The following is a 12,254-nucleotide window of genomic DNA, read 5'->3' as shown; positions in this document are numbered from 1 at the left end:
ACTGAGGCCTGTGATTCAATCAGTCAATCAATCAATCTGTCTATCTATCTATCTATCTGTCTGTCTGTCGGTCTATCTGTCTATCTGTCTGTCTGCCTGCCTGTCTGTCTATCTGGTGACGTGTGTGTCTCCCCCTGCTGATCACAGCCACTCACTGCAGTCTTTTAGGGCCTGACCAAATCAGCAGTGACTTCACTCTTTATCTTGCTCCTCTTTCTTTTTTATTGTGTTTCCGGTTGTCTTCATTCCTCTATCTGACTGTGGTGCTTTCACTGACCCCGCCACCGATCAGATATTTGTTGCCAAGTGAATGGAAATCTTGGATATATCTTCACAGACGTCACTGAAGGGGCGTAGTTAGGTATGTTGTGTTGCTAAGTTGCTTCATCAAAATAAATAGTGTGGAGAGATGAGTTTTGTAAGAGCCTGTGTTTAAAATCGAGCCGCTCAGAGCTGCGGGAATATACTGGCCAAGAGAAACAGGGTAAAAAATAACCAATTAACAAGCTCCTGGTTCTTTAATTACTGTATGAAGACTCTCTCTCTTTGTGAACTTTAAATCTACCTATATATTCATCAAGAATGCCTTTCTATCTTTTCTCTTTCCTCAGCTGTTCGTAGCTGAGTTCCTTAAATAATCTGTGCCCTGAGCGCGCTGGAGCTCAGCGCTGCGCCAAAAAAAAAAAAAAAAAAAATAACACACGGGGGCGTGTGTGCGTAAATGGCGCACACAGAGAGCGCAGCAGAAACACACGGGACAGAGCTTCGGTTCTGAGAGAGCAGCAGAACCGTCGTCGGATGATGTGAAACTTGGCTCCTCGACAGGTTCCTATTTGTCTTTGACAGGAGATCCCCTACGCGTCTGTCCAAGCGTCAAAGCGGACACAGTTCAAGGTGTCACATCCGGTAGGTTTTGTAAAATAATAGCCTCGCTTGATACAGGTTGTGTGAAATCAGTAGAATAGGAAATATATAAAGTGACCTTTGACAGATCAGTAGAGACTTTTTTATTGCTCATGATCGGTTTGTTAAGATCCAGTGTAAAGGCTCGACATCGACGCCAACTGTGTATCAGCTGTAATATTCAAGTCTGGACCAGCTGGTCTGGATAATGTGGGTCCAAAAACGAGTTTGTTTAAGACTACACAACATGTAAACACACCAGACCATCACATGGCCTAATAAACGTGTTACATAAAGACTTTGGAGACAGGTTGGTGTGTCAGGGGTTAAGTTCAGCCTCTTCACTTCATGTCCGGCTAACGACCTCTGCAGCAGCAGATCACTCTCCATCTCTGTCTGGTTATTTCCTGCCAGCTGTCTAGTAAAGACATAACAGTATGCTTAGAAAGAAGTTTGGAAACAAACTGTATTTGAACACAAAGCTGTTCTCAGGACTGAGACAGATTGAGTTGATTTAATAGAAAATGGTATATAAAAAATATTTTCTTTAACCAAACAAGTACAGCATAGACAACCTCAAGGGAACCTGCTTCATCACGTGGTAAAACTGCACTTTTGTACAATGCACCATGGGCTTGAACAACTTAGTAATAGGCATTAAAGGAAAAGTTAGACTGTCTCTTTTATGCCTCCTAAAAATCTCTAAAAAAAGAATAAATATGCTCCACAGTTTGATGTTTTTCCCCTTTACTCTAGTTTTTTGTTAAACTTATCTGAAAACAGCTGATTCAGAAGAAAAAACTGGAAAACACCTTGACCTAAAGCTGTTTTGATGAAATAACCAGTGATTCAATTGGAGCGAATTTTTAAAGAAACAGGCAAAGTAAATAAAGGGGAACTATCACTGTTGTTTACAGCGCCACCTGTTTTATTTTGAAGGGAATTTGTAGTTTTCCCGGTGTGTGTCTGCAGCTCTGATGTCTGCCTTGACGTGCCTCTCTTCAGTGTAGCCATGCATTGGGGTGAAGCCGCATAAAAGCGTCCCCGTAATGCGGGCGTGAAGTCCTCCGTGTAGTAACCGGAGGGGATCCAGGAGGCGCACAGCGCAGTGTCGGGGCGGCGTCACACCGAGCCCGTCCGTCGGGGCACCGGAGAGATTGCAATGTCGAACCGAAAGCACCGGGACAACCAGGAGATCTGCGCCCGTAAGGTTCGGGAGCTGGCCCAGTCTGGAGTAAACAAACACTGCTTCGAGTGCAACCAGCCCGGGGTGACTTACACCGACATCACGGTGGGCAGCTTCGTGTGCACGTCGTGCTCCGGAATGCTGTGAGTACCTGGGTTTATTTACTGCACATCCGAGACCAACACATACTGGTGGAGCAGAAGAGTAAAAAAAGTACCAGGCCTGAGATTGCACCATGCACCACCCAGAGACAGATTTACAGTGTGTTATTTTATTTTACAGAGAGTGTCGGTGCGGTGCAACAGCCGAGGCTGTGCGCACAAATTAATTTACGCAGTGTCTCTCCCTCTCTTTCTCTCATGCGTGTCTTCCAACAGCTTCATAATCGACAGACCGCTAGTTGGTCATTTTCCAGCTCTGAGTTACGTTTCATTTCGTCATGGTGCAGGTTTGACACTACCCCCCTCCTCTCTCCAGGCTCCTCTCCGGTGTGGGCGTGTATGTGTGTGTGTTTGTGCTGTCACATTTTGTTCTGCATGTTCAGCCTCGTCCCAACACTCCTCAGAAAGGACGGTTTCAGCACTTTAGTGAGCGTTATTGCGCAATCTTGCACAACAGTGTCCCACTTTGTGTCCCCAGCATGGAGGAAAAAAAAAAAAGAGTTTGGTTGCTGAACAACATATGTTCCTCTGGCACCTTTCTCACAACAAATCTGTCCCTAAATTCAGTCACAAGTTGAGTCTTTCCTGTCCCACCTGCTCTGTCCACTGCTCTCCTCAGCGATGACTACAAAGCTTCATGTTTCTGTTTTATTTTAGTCCAAATTCCTCTCTCCATCTCTCCCTGTGTCCCAGGAGAGGCCTCAACCCTCCCCATAGAGTCAAGTCTATCTCCATGACAACCTTCTCCCAACAGGAAGTGGAATTCCTCCAAAACCATGGCAACGAGGTGAGTGAAGTCTCACCTGGGACTTCAGGTGGAGTCAGAAGTTGATGCACCTGTAGTTCACTTTCCAAAGACGATGCATCGTGCTGTTTTTTTTGGATGTTGACACCTGTGAGCTGATCTGATTTTATTAAGCAAACACAGCAGATGGTTAGTTTTGTGTTTTTTGGTTCAAGTTCATTTTTAAAACTCACTTTTTGGCTATGATATGGAAAATGAAAGGTCTCTTGTGGCTGTCACTGCTGAACCAGTTTTGTTGATGTGTGTGTGTGTGTGTGTGTTTTTTTTTTTTTTTTTTTTTTTTTGGAAGAATGCAACTTCCTATCTTACACAGTGCCAAGAAACAAGAGGACCAACTCTGACTGTCCCACCCAAACCGCCATGTATTTCCTTTTTGTGGACGTGTCTGTGTGTGTGTGTGTGTGTGTGTGTGTGTGTGTGTGTGTGTGTCAATGGGTCCCAAACTTCTTAAAACCACAGCCAGAGATTTTTTTTTAACTGTAAAATGTCTCAGTCAACACAAATCCTGGTTAACAGAAATACTAATTTAAGGGATCCTTACCAACAGTATGTCAACAGTATTATTGTATGTCATTGAAACCATAAACATGACTATCAGCCTAGTTTTGCCTGTAGTTATTTTAACTGTTTGTCTAAAGAGGGCTGTATTTTGCAGTTGTTTTTTTATTACTGATCAATCTGCTGATTATGTTCTCGATTGTTTGGACCATAAAATGTCAGGAAGTGGTAAAAAGTTCCTAAAAAGTCTTTAAATCCTCTTATTGTTCCAATAATCAGAATAAAACAAAAACATATTTAGTTTTCTACAAAATAAAGGATGATAATAGCAACTAAGAATTCACAGTTTCAATGTTTGCATAAGAATTTAACCCATTATTGTTATTATCTTTTATTTTGATAATAATAATAATATTTTCTGTAAATCAGCCAATCGATTGTTTCAGCTCTCATGCAGATATATGATCATCACATTTTATTACATGGTCACATGTTGATATATGCCTTAAAAATCCAATTTCGTCAATCAAGCTATAGTTGTGTTACTATGACAACTGGCAAATCTGGGCTGTCACGTCTCCAGTCTGAGCTCCAGCATATTCAGTGAGGTTTTTAACACAGTGATTTTGCCTATTATTGCTTATTTTCTCTGTTTGAAGATGTGCTAATATTAAAAATGCACAACAAAAATAAGCAGCGCTCACTGTGGGAACCACCGGTGTAGGCGGCACTCACCGCTGAGCTTATATCACACAGATAACGGGTGAGGTGTTTGAGAGCTGACTGTTGTTATCAGCTCGCTGTTGGCCAGGATGTGTCAGAGGCAGGTGTGTGTAACGTCCAGTGTTTTCTATCATCGTCCTCTGAAGAGCGATCCGGCCAGTCATGATTCACAGGCTGTAATATCTGCCACACTCGACTCTTGCACAGGAGATGAATCACTGATGAGAAAATCTGTTTGTGTTTGTGAGAGACACCGAGACCAAATGTCAAACAAAAGCAGTGATTGTGGTTTGGTTACATGCTCCAGGAATTAGACACAGATCCCTATGCCCTTGCATGACTTGCTAAAGCTGCATGATATTTAAGTGTTTTCCTGTAAACTGTATGTGTGTGTGTGTGTGTGTGTGTGTGTGTGTGTGTGTGTGTGTGTGTGTGTGTGTGTGTGTGTGTGTGTGTTTAGGTCGGGAGGAGGACTTGGCTGTGTGTGTTTGACCCAAAGACAGATGGCTGCTCTGATATGAAGGACTCCCAGAAGTTCAAAGAGTTCCTCCAGGACAAATATGAGAAGAAAAAATGGTGAGGATTTTGTATCTTTGCTCTCACATTTGTTGTGTAAGTCGTCAGAAAATAGTGAAAAATGCCCTTCAAAGGTTCCCAAAGCCCAAATGAAAATGTTGATCTGTTAGTTTGTCCACTTATTTGGTCCAGCCTGAAATATCTCAACTGCTTGATGTATTGCCATAAGATTTGGTCCAATACATTCATCAGACCCGGAGGATAAATCCTAATGACTTCTGTGATCCCCTGACTTTTCCTTTAGTGGTTTTCAGTGAAATATCTCAGCAAAATATTAGTTGGAGTGCCATTAAATGTATCCCCCCACAGGAAGGATGAAAGTCCCCCTGACTTTTCCTTCAGTGCCATCGTCACATTTTTCATTTGGTTCAGACTATTTATGACTGAACCCCAGTAAAACTAATGACCCATCAGCCTCTGCTCTGCTTTATCACAGTTACTTGGCAAATGTTAAACTAAACTATGATATCAGAGAGATATCAGTCTTGAGCTGGATTATATAAATGTATGTATTATTTATTATTATTGAGTATTTTAGCATGTTGACGTTAGCATTTAGCTCGTAGCACAGTACAGCTTCACAGAGCTGCTGCCTGGCTGATACTGAGTCTTGTTTTGGCAGTTTTGCTTGAAAATGAATCCTTAAAAGATCAGCCCATTATTAAAACTGGTGCAAAGTCCATTTCTGGTGGGTTACTCATTCCAGCTGTTGAAATGAAAGGCCATAACGTGGCAGAATTAGATCCAAACAACCAGTGATATTTGCTCCAAAATTAGACACCCGTAGTTCGATATGGAAACGCCCACTCAGGAAAACAAACTCGAGGATAATAGATGCTTTCAGTGTGTGGATGATTGTGCTTGTTTTGAGGCCAGTTAGTCACACAGACTCACTTTATTTCCCTGTCTTTTACAGGCATTTTTCCAAAAGTAAGAACCGTAGGGATGTGGAGGGTCCTTGGAGCCCTGGTGTTCAGTCTGTGCCTCCTTCCCATGGTCCCTTAGCGAGTCAGGTCCCCTCCCATAACCTGCCTCCCAACAGCAGAGCCACAAGGCCACTGGTAAGAGGCCTGATGTGCTGTGATTGTGCATGTAATGGTTTGAGAGTGTGATGGAGACAAAGGGAAACGAATGAAAGGGGTGGTGAGGTTTCCTAATGTGAAGCTGGGTGGGAACCAAAAGAGAAAAAGAAGGTAAAGAAACGACCTGAATTCACAGCACACTGCAGCACAAAGACAGAGACTGATGGGATGTACAGTAATAGGACCAGGTAGCCTCAACATCAAAGCCGATGATTATGAATTATTGAGAAAGCATGAAAGAGACTCTTCTTCTTCGCTGTCAGCCTTTGTCTCTCTCTCTCTCTACCACCCATCTGCTCTTTCTTTTTATCACTCGTCCTCTAGTCTCAGTCCCAGCTGCCATCATGGGATCGAGCTCCTGCGATCTCACCTGCTGACATGAGGACAGATGTGTTCACCGCCCGGCCATCACGCTCCCAAAGCTTCAGAGACCCCCCTCTGAAAGGTCGGGGTTTGATCTTTTACTAGAGTCAATATTTTTGATAAAATCTGATTGACTGACTCAGTTTTGCTTTTTTCTTTCTGTCTGCGATGCAGATCCCACCCTGTGTGGGATAGAACGACAGCGGCCGGGCTCTCTGTCCTCAGTGTTGGGAGCTCAGAGCCACGCCCCCTCCTTCCCCGCCCTGCCACGGCCTTCAGGTGTGTCCCCCACTAGATCCTTTATTGAGATCTTTAAGTTTTCATAACATTTTTCATACAAAACCAAGCATGTTGTAATGAGTGATATACAGTAGTATAAAGAACAAAACCATGCATGGAAGAATAGATGTTCTGTGCAGTACTCACTGATGGAGATCTGGACAGTTTTGGAAATAGATTGTTGAATATCCTGGAAATCTGGGAAAGACATAATTTACAGCTTGACAGTGTTTTTTTTTTTTGTTTGTTTGTTTTTTTGTTTTTACCATATCATATGAATCTGAACTGGCTCGATGTAATAATCTTAGCACACTGGCTGCTTTTTATGAATAGTATCATTCAGCAGGCTGCTCAGCTGGCCACAAATGACAGCAGGGACGACAGTTTGATATGACGTCAGTGACACTTCCTTCTCTCTCTCCTCCACTCCTCCCTCTGCTTATCCCTTTCTTTTCTGTCTCCACCTACATTATCTCACTCTCCTCTCTTTAACCTCGTAGCCAGTAGCTCTTTCAAAAACCACTTCACTTTAGGTAAGACTGGACATGTTGAATGGCTGCGATCGATAAGCTCTTCCATGCTCTGTCTGTTCACAGTGAATGTAAATCTGTGGGCCATCCTGCCGCTGACATGCATGTGAATTCAACTTTAATTTAGAGCTGCTGGAGAAAAGACACAGTCCTTTACATTCATTTAACCATCAGTCATAACTGGTCAGTGTCACAAGCTGCAAATGGGGTCGATATTTTTCTTGATCAGTCAGGTTTCCCACTTCAAAGCCCACATCTGAAGGCTGAAGGGTCAAGGAGATAGACAGACAGACAGACACACACACACACACACACACACACACACACACACACACACACCGGTGCCTCGGAGGAAGAAGAACAAGTTTAAATCAATGCTATTTTTAGGCCGTAGCTGCTGCTGCCCCTGTCAGTAGAGGGACGCTGATATTTTGCACCATGCTAGTGTTGAAGCGCTTCAAAACTATGTAGGGCGCAGCTGTAATCCCACGACACACATTAACTTTCCAAACAAGTATTCTATACAGGCAAAGACAGCCTGTGTCTCTCAACTCGTCTGGAGTGAGTTACCATATTCCCAAAACATGCAGCTTTACTTCTACATGCTTTATATGTTCAGATTATTGTCATCTATTTTTCTTTGTATTCCCCATGCTAAAAGGACACTAGCATGTTTTGTGGCTAATGTTTGTGAAAAGCTTGCTGTCTGGAAAGACGTTAACCGTAATTTCCTGCCTTTGTTATGTCTAACAATTGCATTTTTTTGTTTGGTGTTTAAAAACTATCCATGAACTTGCTGGCTTGCTGCTCTGCCTTTTGAGTTTGGGCTTAACCATGATCAGCGGATATGCTGCTTGGTATGTCAAGCTCATCCTGCCTTTGACAAGCTTCACAGCATGAAAATGTTAATGCAGCATCAGATAAATTGCCGTGTGGAGATAAAAGCTCCAAAGTGTAAACTGTGTTTTGAATGCATCATTAGAGCGCCTCAGCTTTAATCCTGAGGCTCAGTCTTGTTTTCTCTCTCAGGTCGTACATTATCGACCTCGGGTGCCACAGGGCCCTTCAGAGCCTTCCCCAAATCTCTCAGCGTGGACTTCGGAGGTCTGAACCATCCTCAGTCGCAGCCTCTGCCTCAGTCTCTGTCCCAGCAGCAGCAACCTGCCTCTGTCGGCCAGACAACAACACCAGTCAGCAATTCCAAAACCCAGGACCGGTACGCTGCTGTGTCACAGCTGGACAGCGTCTTCTCTGAAACATCAACAGGCACGGGTAGGAAAAGGCTTAAACAGGACACGTCGATGTTGCATGTGTGATCTGAAGTACATTTCCTGAGATTAAGCTCTTTAGTAACTATGAGAAACATTTAAAATTCAATGGAGTGTTGTTTGTATGTGGTTTATGTTTACTCAAACAGGACAGCAAAGATGACACATATATATGTTTTAACTGTTTAATGAAAAATCAGTAAAGACGTGTGAACAGAATGACGTGTGTGAACGTGCACAGTGGCCTCTGCCTGACAGGCGCTGTGAAAAGTGATCGCTGTTGTTAGCCCTTTCTGAATCCACACAGGGCCCATATTTTGAATGATGAAGAAACATGTCATCCTGTGCAGCAGTTTTGCTCACTGGTGTGTTTTTAATCACATCTGGACATCAATAGAGCTAAATCAGGCCACGCATTCAATGCTTCAATCACCAGATCACAAAAAACAAACAACAGATTTTTATAGCAGAACATATAGAAAAATAAACTACCAGCTGTATATCATTTATTTAAAACTACCTCCACCTCAGCCTGAGTGTAAAATCCAATGCACACAGATGCGTCAGTATTAACTAATGTAATAAAAACTGACCACAGAACCAGTTCTTTGAAATACATTTTCTACAGTAAGCAGGATTTTGATTGCAGGGTGTGTGTTTTAATGGAGTATTTTTACATGGTTGGATTTGTACTTTTACTGAACTGAAGGACCTGAGCACTTATTCCACCACTGTGTAATAGATAGACACAGATACAGAGGGAGAGTTCGGGGGTGCGTGTGAAGCAGATTGTCACAGCCAGCTCAACTAGGTTGCATAACACCCTTACTCCAAATGCCAGGGATTTCAGGGCTTGAATTAAACTCATTGTGTTTACTCCAGATCAACACACAGTCTGATTCCAAAAACCTTGTTCATACATTTTAAAGTATTTGCCTAAAAACCACGGCGGCGGTTTTAATGCATGGGACTCATGTGAGAAGCCCTTGGGTTTTCTACAAGAAGCTTTGTTGTTTTCCACCTTCATCCTCATCTCAGCTGCCTGCTGGAATAAGGAGGTTATTGATTTTCTGCCCCGACTCACTTTGATTCATATCAAGCTGAGCCCGGAGAAGATATTTTATTTGGCTTGTTTGTAATGCTTTTGTTCCCTGATGGTTTACTTGCTTAAGATCAACAGTTTGTTGGATTTTTACTCTCATTTCAAGGTGATAGTAGCACTTGATCTCTTAAATTAGTGCTCCCTTAATCCCTAAGGTTAAGTTATTTTCTGTATGACATGATTGTTTGCAGCTCCACCTGGTGGTCCTCCTCAATACAACACCATCTTCGGCAGCAGGCTCTCCTCCAGCTCTACTCCTGCGAGGTACATAAAAGTCAAATCTTGTCAAATCAGCTTTTGTTTAACCTGACAGGTTTTCCATTTCCTGCAAATAAAGCCCTTTAAAGGTCGTCTTCTGATTGATTCTCTGTGTTTTTCCCAGTTCCCCGGGTGTCGATGCTGTCTCCAGCTCCCAAACCTTTGCAAGTAGGTACCAGCCACAAGCTGCTTCAGTCCTTCCTACTCACCTGCTCTGTATTGACATTCAGCTCCTTCGTCTTTAAAGTCGTTCAGCATCCCTGATTATCATGCATCTGTGTGACTCGGAGCTGTGTGTGTTTGAATAGGCAGGAATGTACCCTGTTAACCCCCCCACACACTGAATCTGCCTCTGTGTGTCTCAGATTTCTCCAACCCATTCACCTCCAGCTCTGCGTCCCAGCAGCCCGTTGCCCTCTCCCCCAGTAACCCCTTCAGCAATGCCTCAGGAGGTGAGACTCATGATCAGTCCTTCAGACACGTCTCTGCTGCCTCTGCAATGTTTTAAGCTGTGATGAGGCCTCTCTCTCTCTCTCTCTCTCTCTCTCCCTCTCTCCAGCAGCTTCGTGTTATTTTCTCTTATGATCTGACATGTGATTACTAGGGAACCTCTAACCATGAAAACGAACATTTGTGACTTCCTGGATTCACAGCTCATTACTGTCGCCTCATGTGTGTCTGATCTCACTGTCTCTGGCTGTATCTTTTCGTCCAGGTGACTCTGGAGCGTTTGTCACCTCACCCACCTCTGTTTTCCCTCCGTCCGCCTCCTTCCCAGCACCCACCACCCAGAATGCATTTCCTCATGAGTCAGCCAGCAACCAGGAAGCCAATGGTTAAGTTTGTTTAATTATTATTTTAATTTGTCACAGTCTGATGACTTGTGTTTGTGTTTGGTTGGTTACATGATAATACAAAGCAAAATAAACCTAACACACTGTTGATTTAGCTGTATAATGGTAAAGGTTGTAAATACACCTGTTAACAAACCAAACTTCCTTATGCTGTAACTAAGCACATATGTGTGTGTGTGTGTGTGTGTGTGTGTTTTTGCCACAGGTTTTGCCTCCTTCCCTGCATCAGAGTCTCAGCCCAAAGCCCCTCGTCCGATGTCTGTGAACCCGTTTACTGTGAGTACCCTTTCACAGCCTGGAAAACATGTGGCACCAAGAGCACTTCACCGGGATAAATTAGGGGTGGGGTGGCTAATTGTTTTGTTTTTTTTTTTTTTTTTTTCCATGTTCCCTTTTCCTGCAAACTAGAGGAGGTGTAGTAAAGTCCTCTCCGCTCCTTCTCATCCTTCCTCTCTTGTCTTTCAGGGGAATGTTTACCCCAGTCGAGGCACATCGAGAAATCCTTTCATATGACCTCCCCCCCGCCCACTCCTCTCTTCACCCACCCATTCATCTCTGGGAACCGGGGGAACTTGAGGAGTCGCTGCCATTTCAATGCCTCTGGAATATTTTCACCCACTGAGGGAGGGTTTGACGTTCATGACCCCCCTTCCCTTTCTGTGTTTACGTGTTTGTGGAGGAAAATGAAGAAGTGTGAATGCAGTTATGGAGTCAGTGTATGTACGAGGGCGTCGGCCTGCTGTGTTTGTACCACATGACATATGTCAAAAGGTGTTTGTGTGTCAGTAGATGCCACCTCAGGGCTCTGTGGGAGTCACGAGTATACAACGCCTCTCTGATTTTTGCAGAAACACACACATCTATATTACACACACACACACACACACGTCACTGCTGCTGCTACTTTGCTTTCATCTCCTGCATTAAAGTGCAAAAAAAACGAACAAAACCCCCCCGGCCTGCCAGTACATACATCAGTGCTGTCTTATGCTTTAAAAAAAACACGAGTCTCTCAGTCCAAAGGAAAAGCCAGTTGAGACTCCGACCCTGCATCAGGAGTCTCTACAGATGGTTAGAACCGCCTTAACAGCCTCCTGATGCATGTGCATTAGCGTCGTAAGATGCGCTTTTCTCCACAGTGGGTGCGTGGAACATGTTTGTATTGGTTTCTGTTTTTTTGGCAGGTTTCCTTTCAAGGATAATCTACGTTTTTCACTCTCTCAGGCTGCATGTGCTTAGAGGGCTACAAGGAGATGCTACTGAATGTAAAAGCAACTTCAGATTAACTTAAATAAGTGTGTATTAAACCTTCATCGCTTCATGTACCGGACCAAAATGTTTTCTTGCGAGTTTTGTTTCGTTTTGTCTTTTTTTTTGTTTTTGTTTTTTGTTTGGTTGACATGGAGGCGAAGTTTGTTTCCCTTATTTTGCCAAAAGAAGAAAAGAGGTTCAAGTAACAAAGTATTTGTAATGACAAGTATTCATGTTCATAAAATCAGTTTGTTGCTTCTTAGGACTGTTTGACTCCAGCTCTTTCTTTGTCTTTGTGTGTTTTCTGGTTGTTTTTATTGATTCAGGTGTTAAACCAAAGCACAGACACACACTGATGAAATGAAGATTTGAAGGCTGTAATGATTTCGTCCTAACAGCAGGTGGCGCATGGTAT

General features: G+C 43.3%; 1 protein-coding gene across 4 annotated transcripts; it reads left to right on the top strand.

Moving 5' to 3' along the window:
• Nucleotides 1-230: 230 nt before the first annotated feature.
• agfg2 (ArfGAP with FG repeats 2) lies at nt 231-12,101 on the top strand. 4 transcript variants are annotated; one of them, XM_026330849.1, is made up of 16 exons: nt 231-361; nt 612-906; nt 1,914-2,232; nt 2,944-3,037; nt 4,737-4,852; nt 5,769-5,913; nt 6,259-6,379; nt 6,472-6,576; nt 7,077-7,109; nt 8,136-8,378; nt 9,668-9,740; nt 9,859-9,902; nt 10,100-10,186; nt 10,450-10,569; nt 10,794-10,864; nt 11,054-12,101. In XM_026330849.1, the coding sequence occupies exons 3-16, from the start codon at nt 2,066-2,068 to the stop codon at nt 11,099-11,101; spliced, it is 1,467 nt and encodes a 488-aa protein (XP_026186634.1). In that variant the 5' UTR covers nt 231-361; nt 612-906; nt 1,914-2,065; the 3' UTR covers nt 11,102-12,101. The 4 variants fall into 4 exon arrangements, with proteins under 4 accessions (XP_026186634.1, XP_026186624.1, XP_026186614.1 ...); XM_026330839.1 differs by having other exon boundaries at nt 1,909-2,232; XM_026330829.1 differs by having other exon boundaries at nt 1,876-2,232.
• Nucleotides 12,102-12,254: the final 153 nt, after the last annotated feature.

Source organism: Mastacembelus armatus, chromosome 18, assembly GCF_900324485.2.
Source record: "Mastacembelus armatus chromosome 18, fMasArm1.2, whole genome shotgun sequence".
Taxonomy (NCBI): Eukaryota; Metazoa; Chordata; class Actinopteri; order Synbranchiformes; family Mastacembelidae; genus Mastacembelus; species Mastacembelus armatus.
This window is presented reverse-complemented; position numbering and strand designations above follow the sequence as displayed.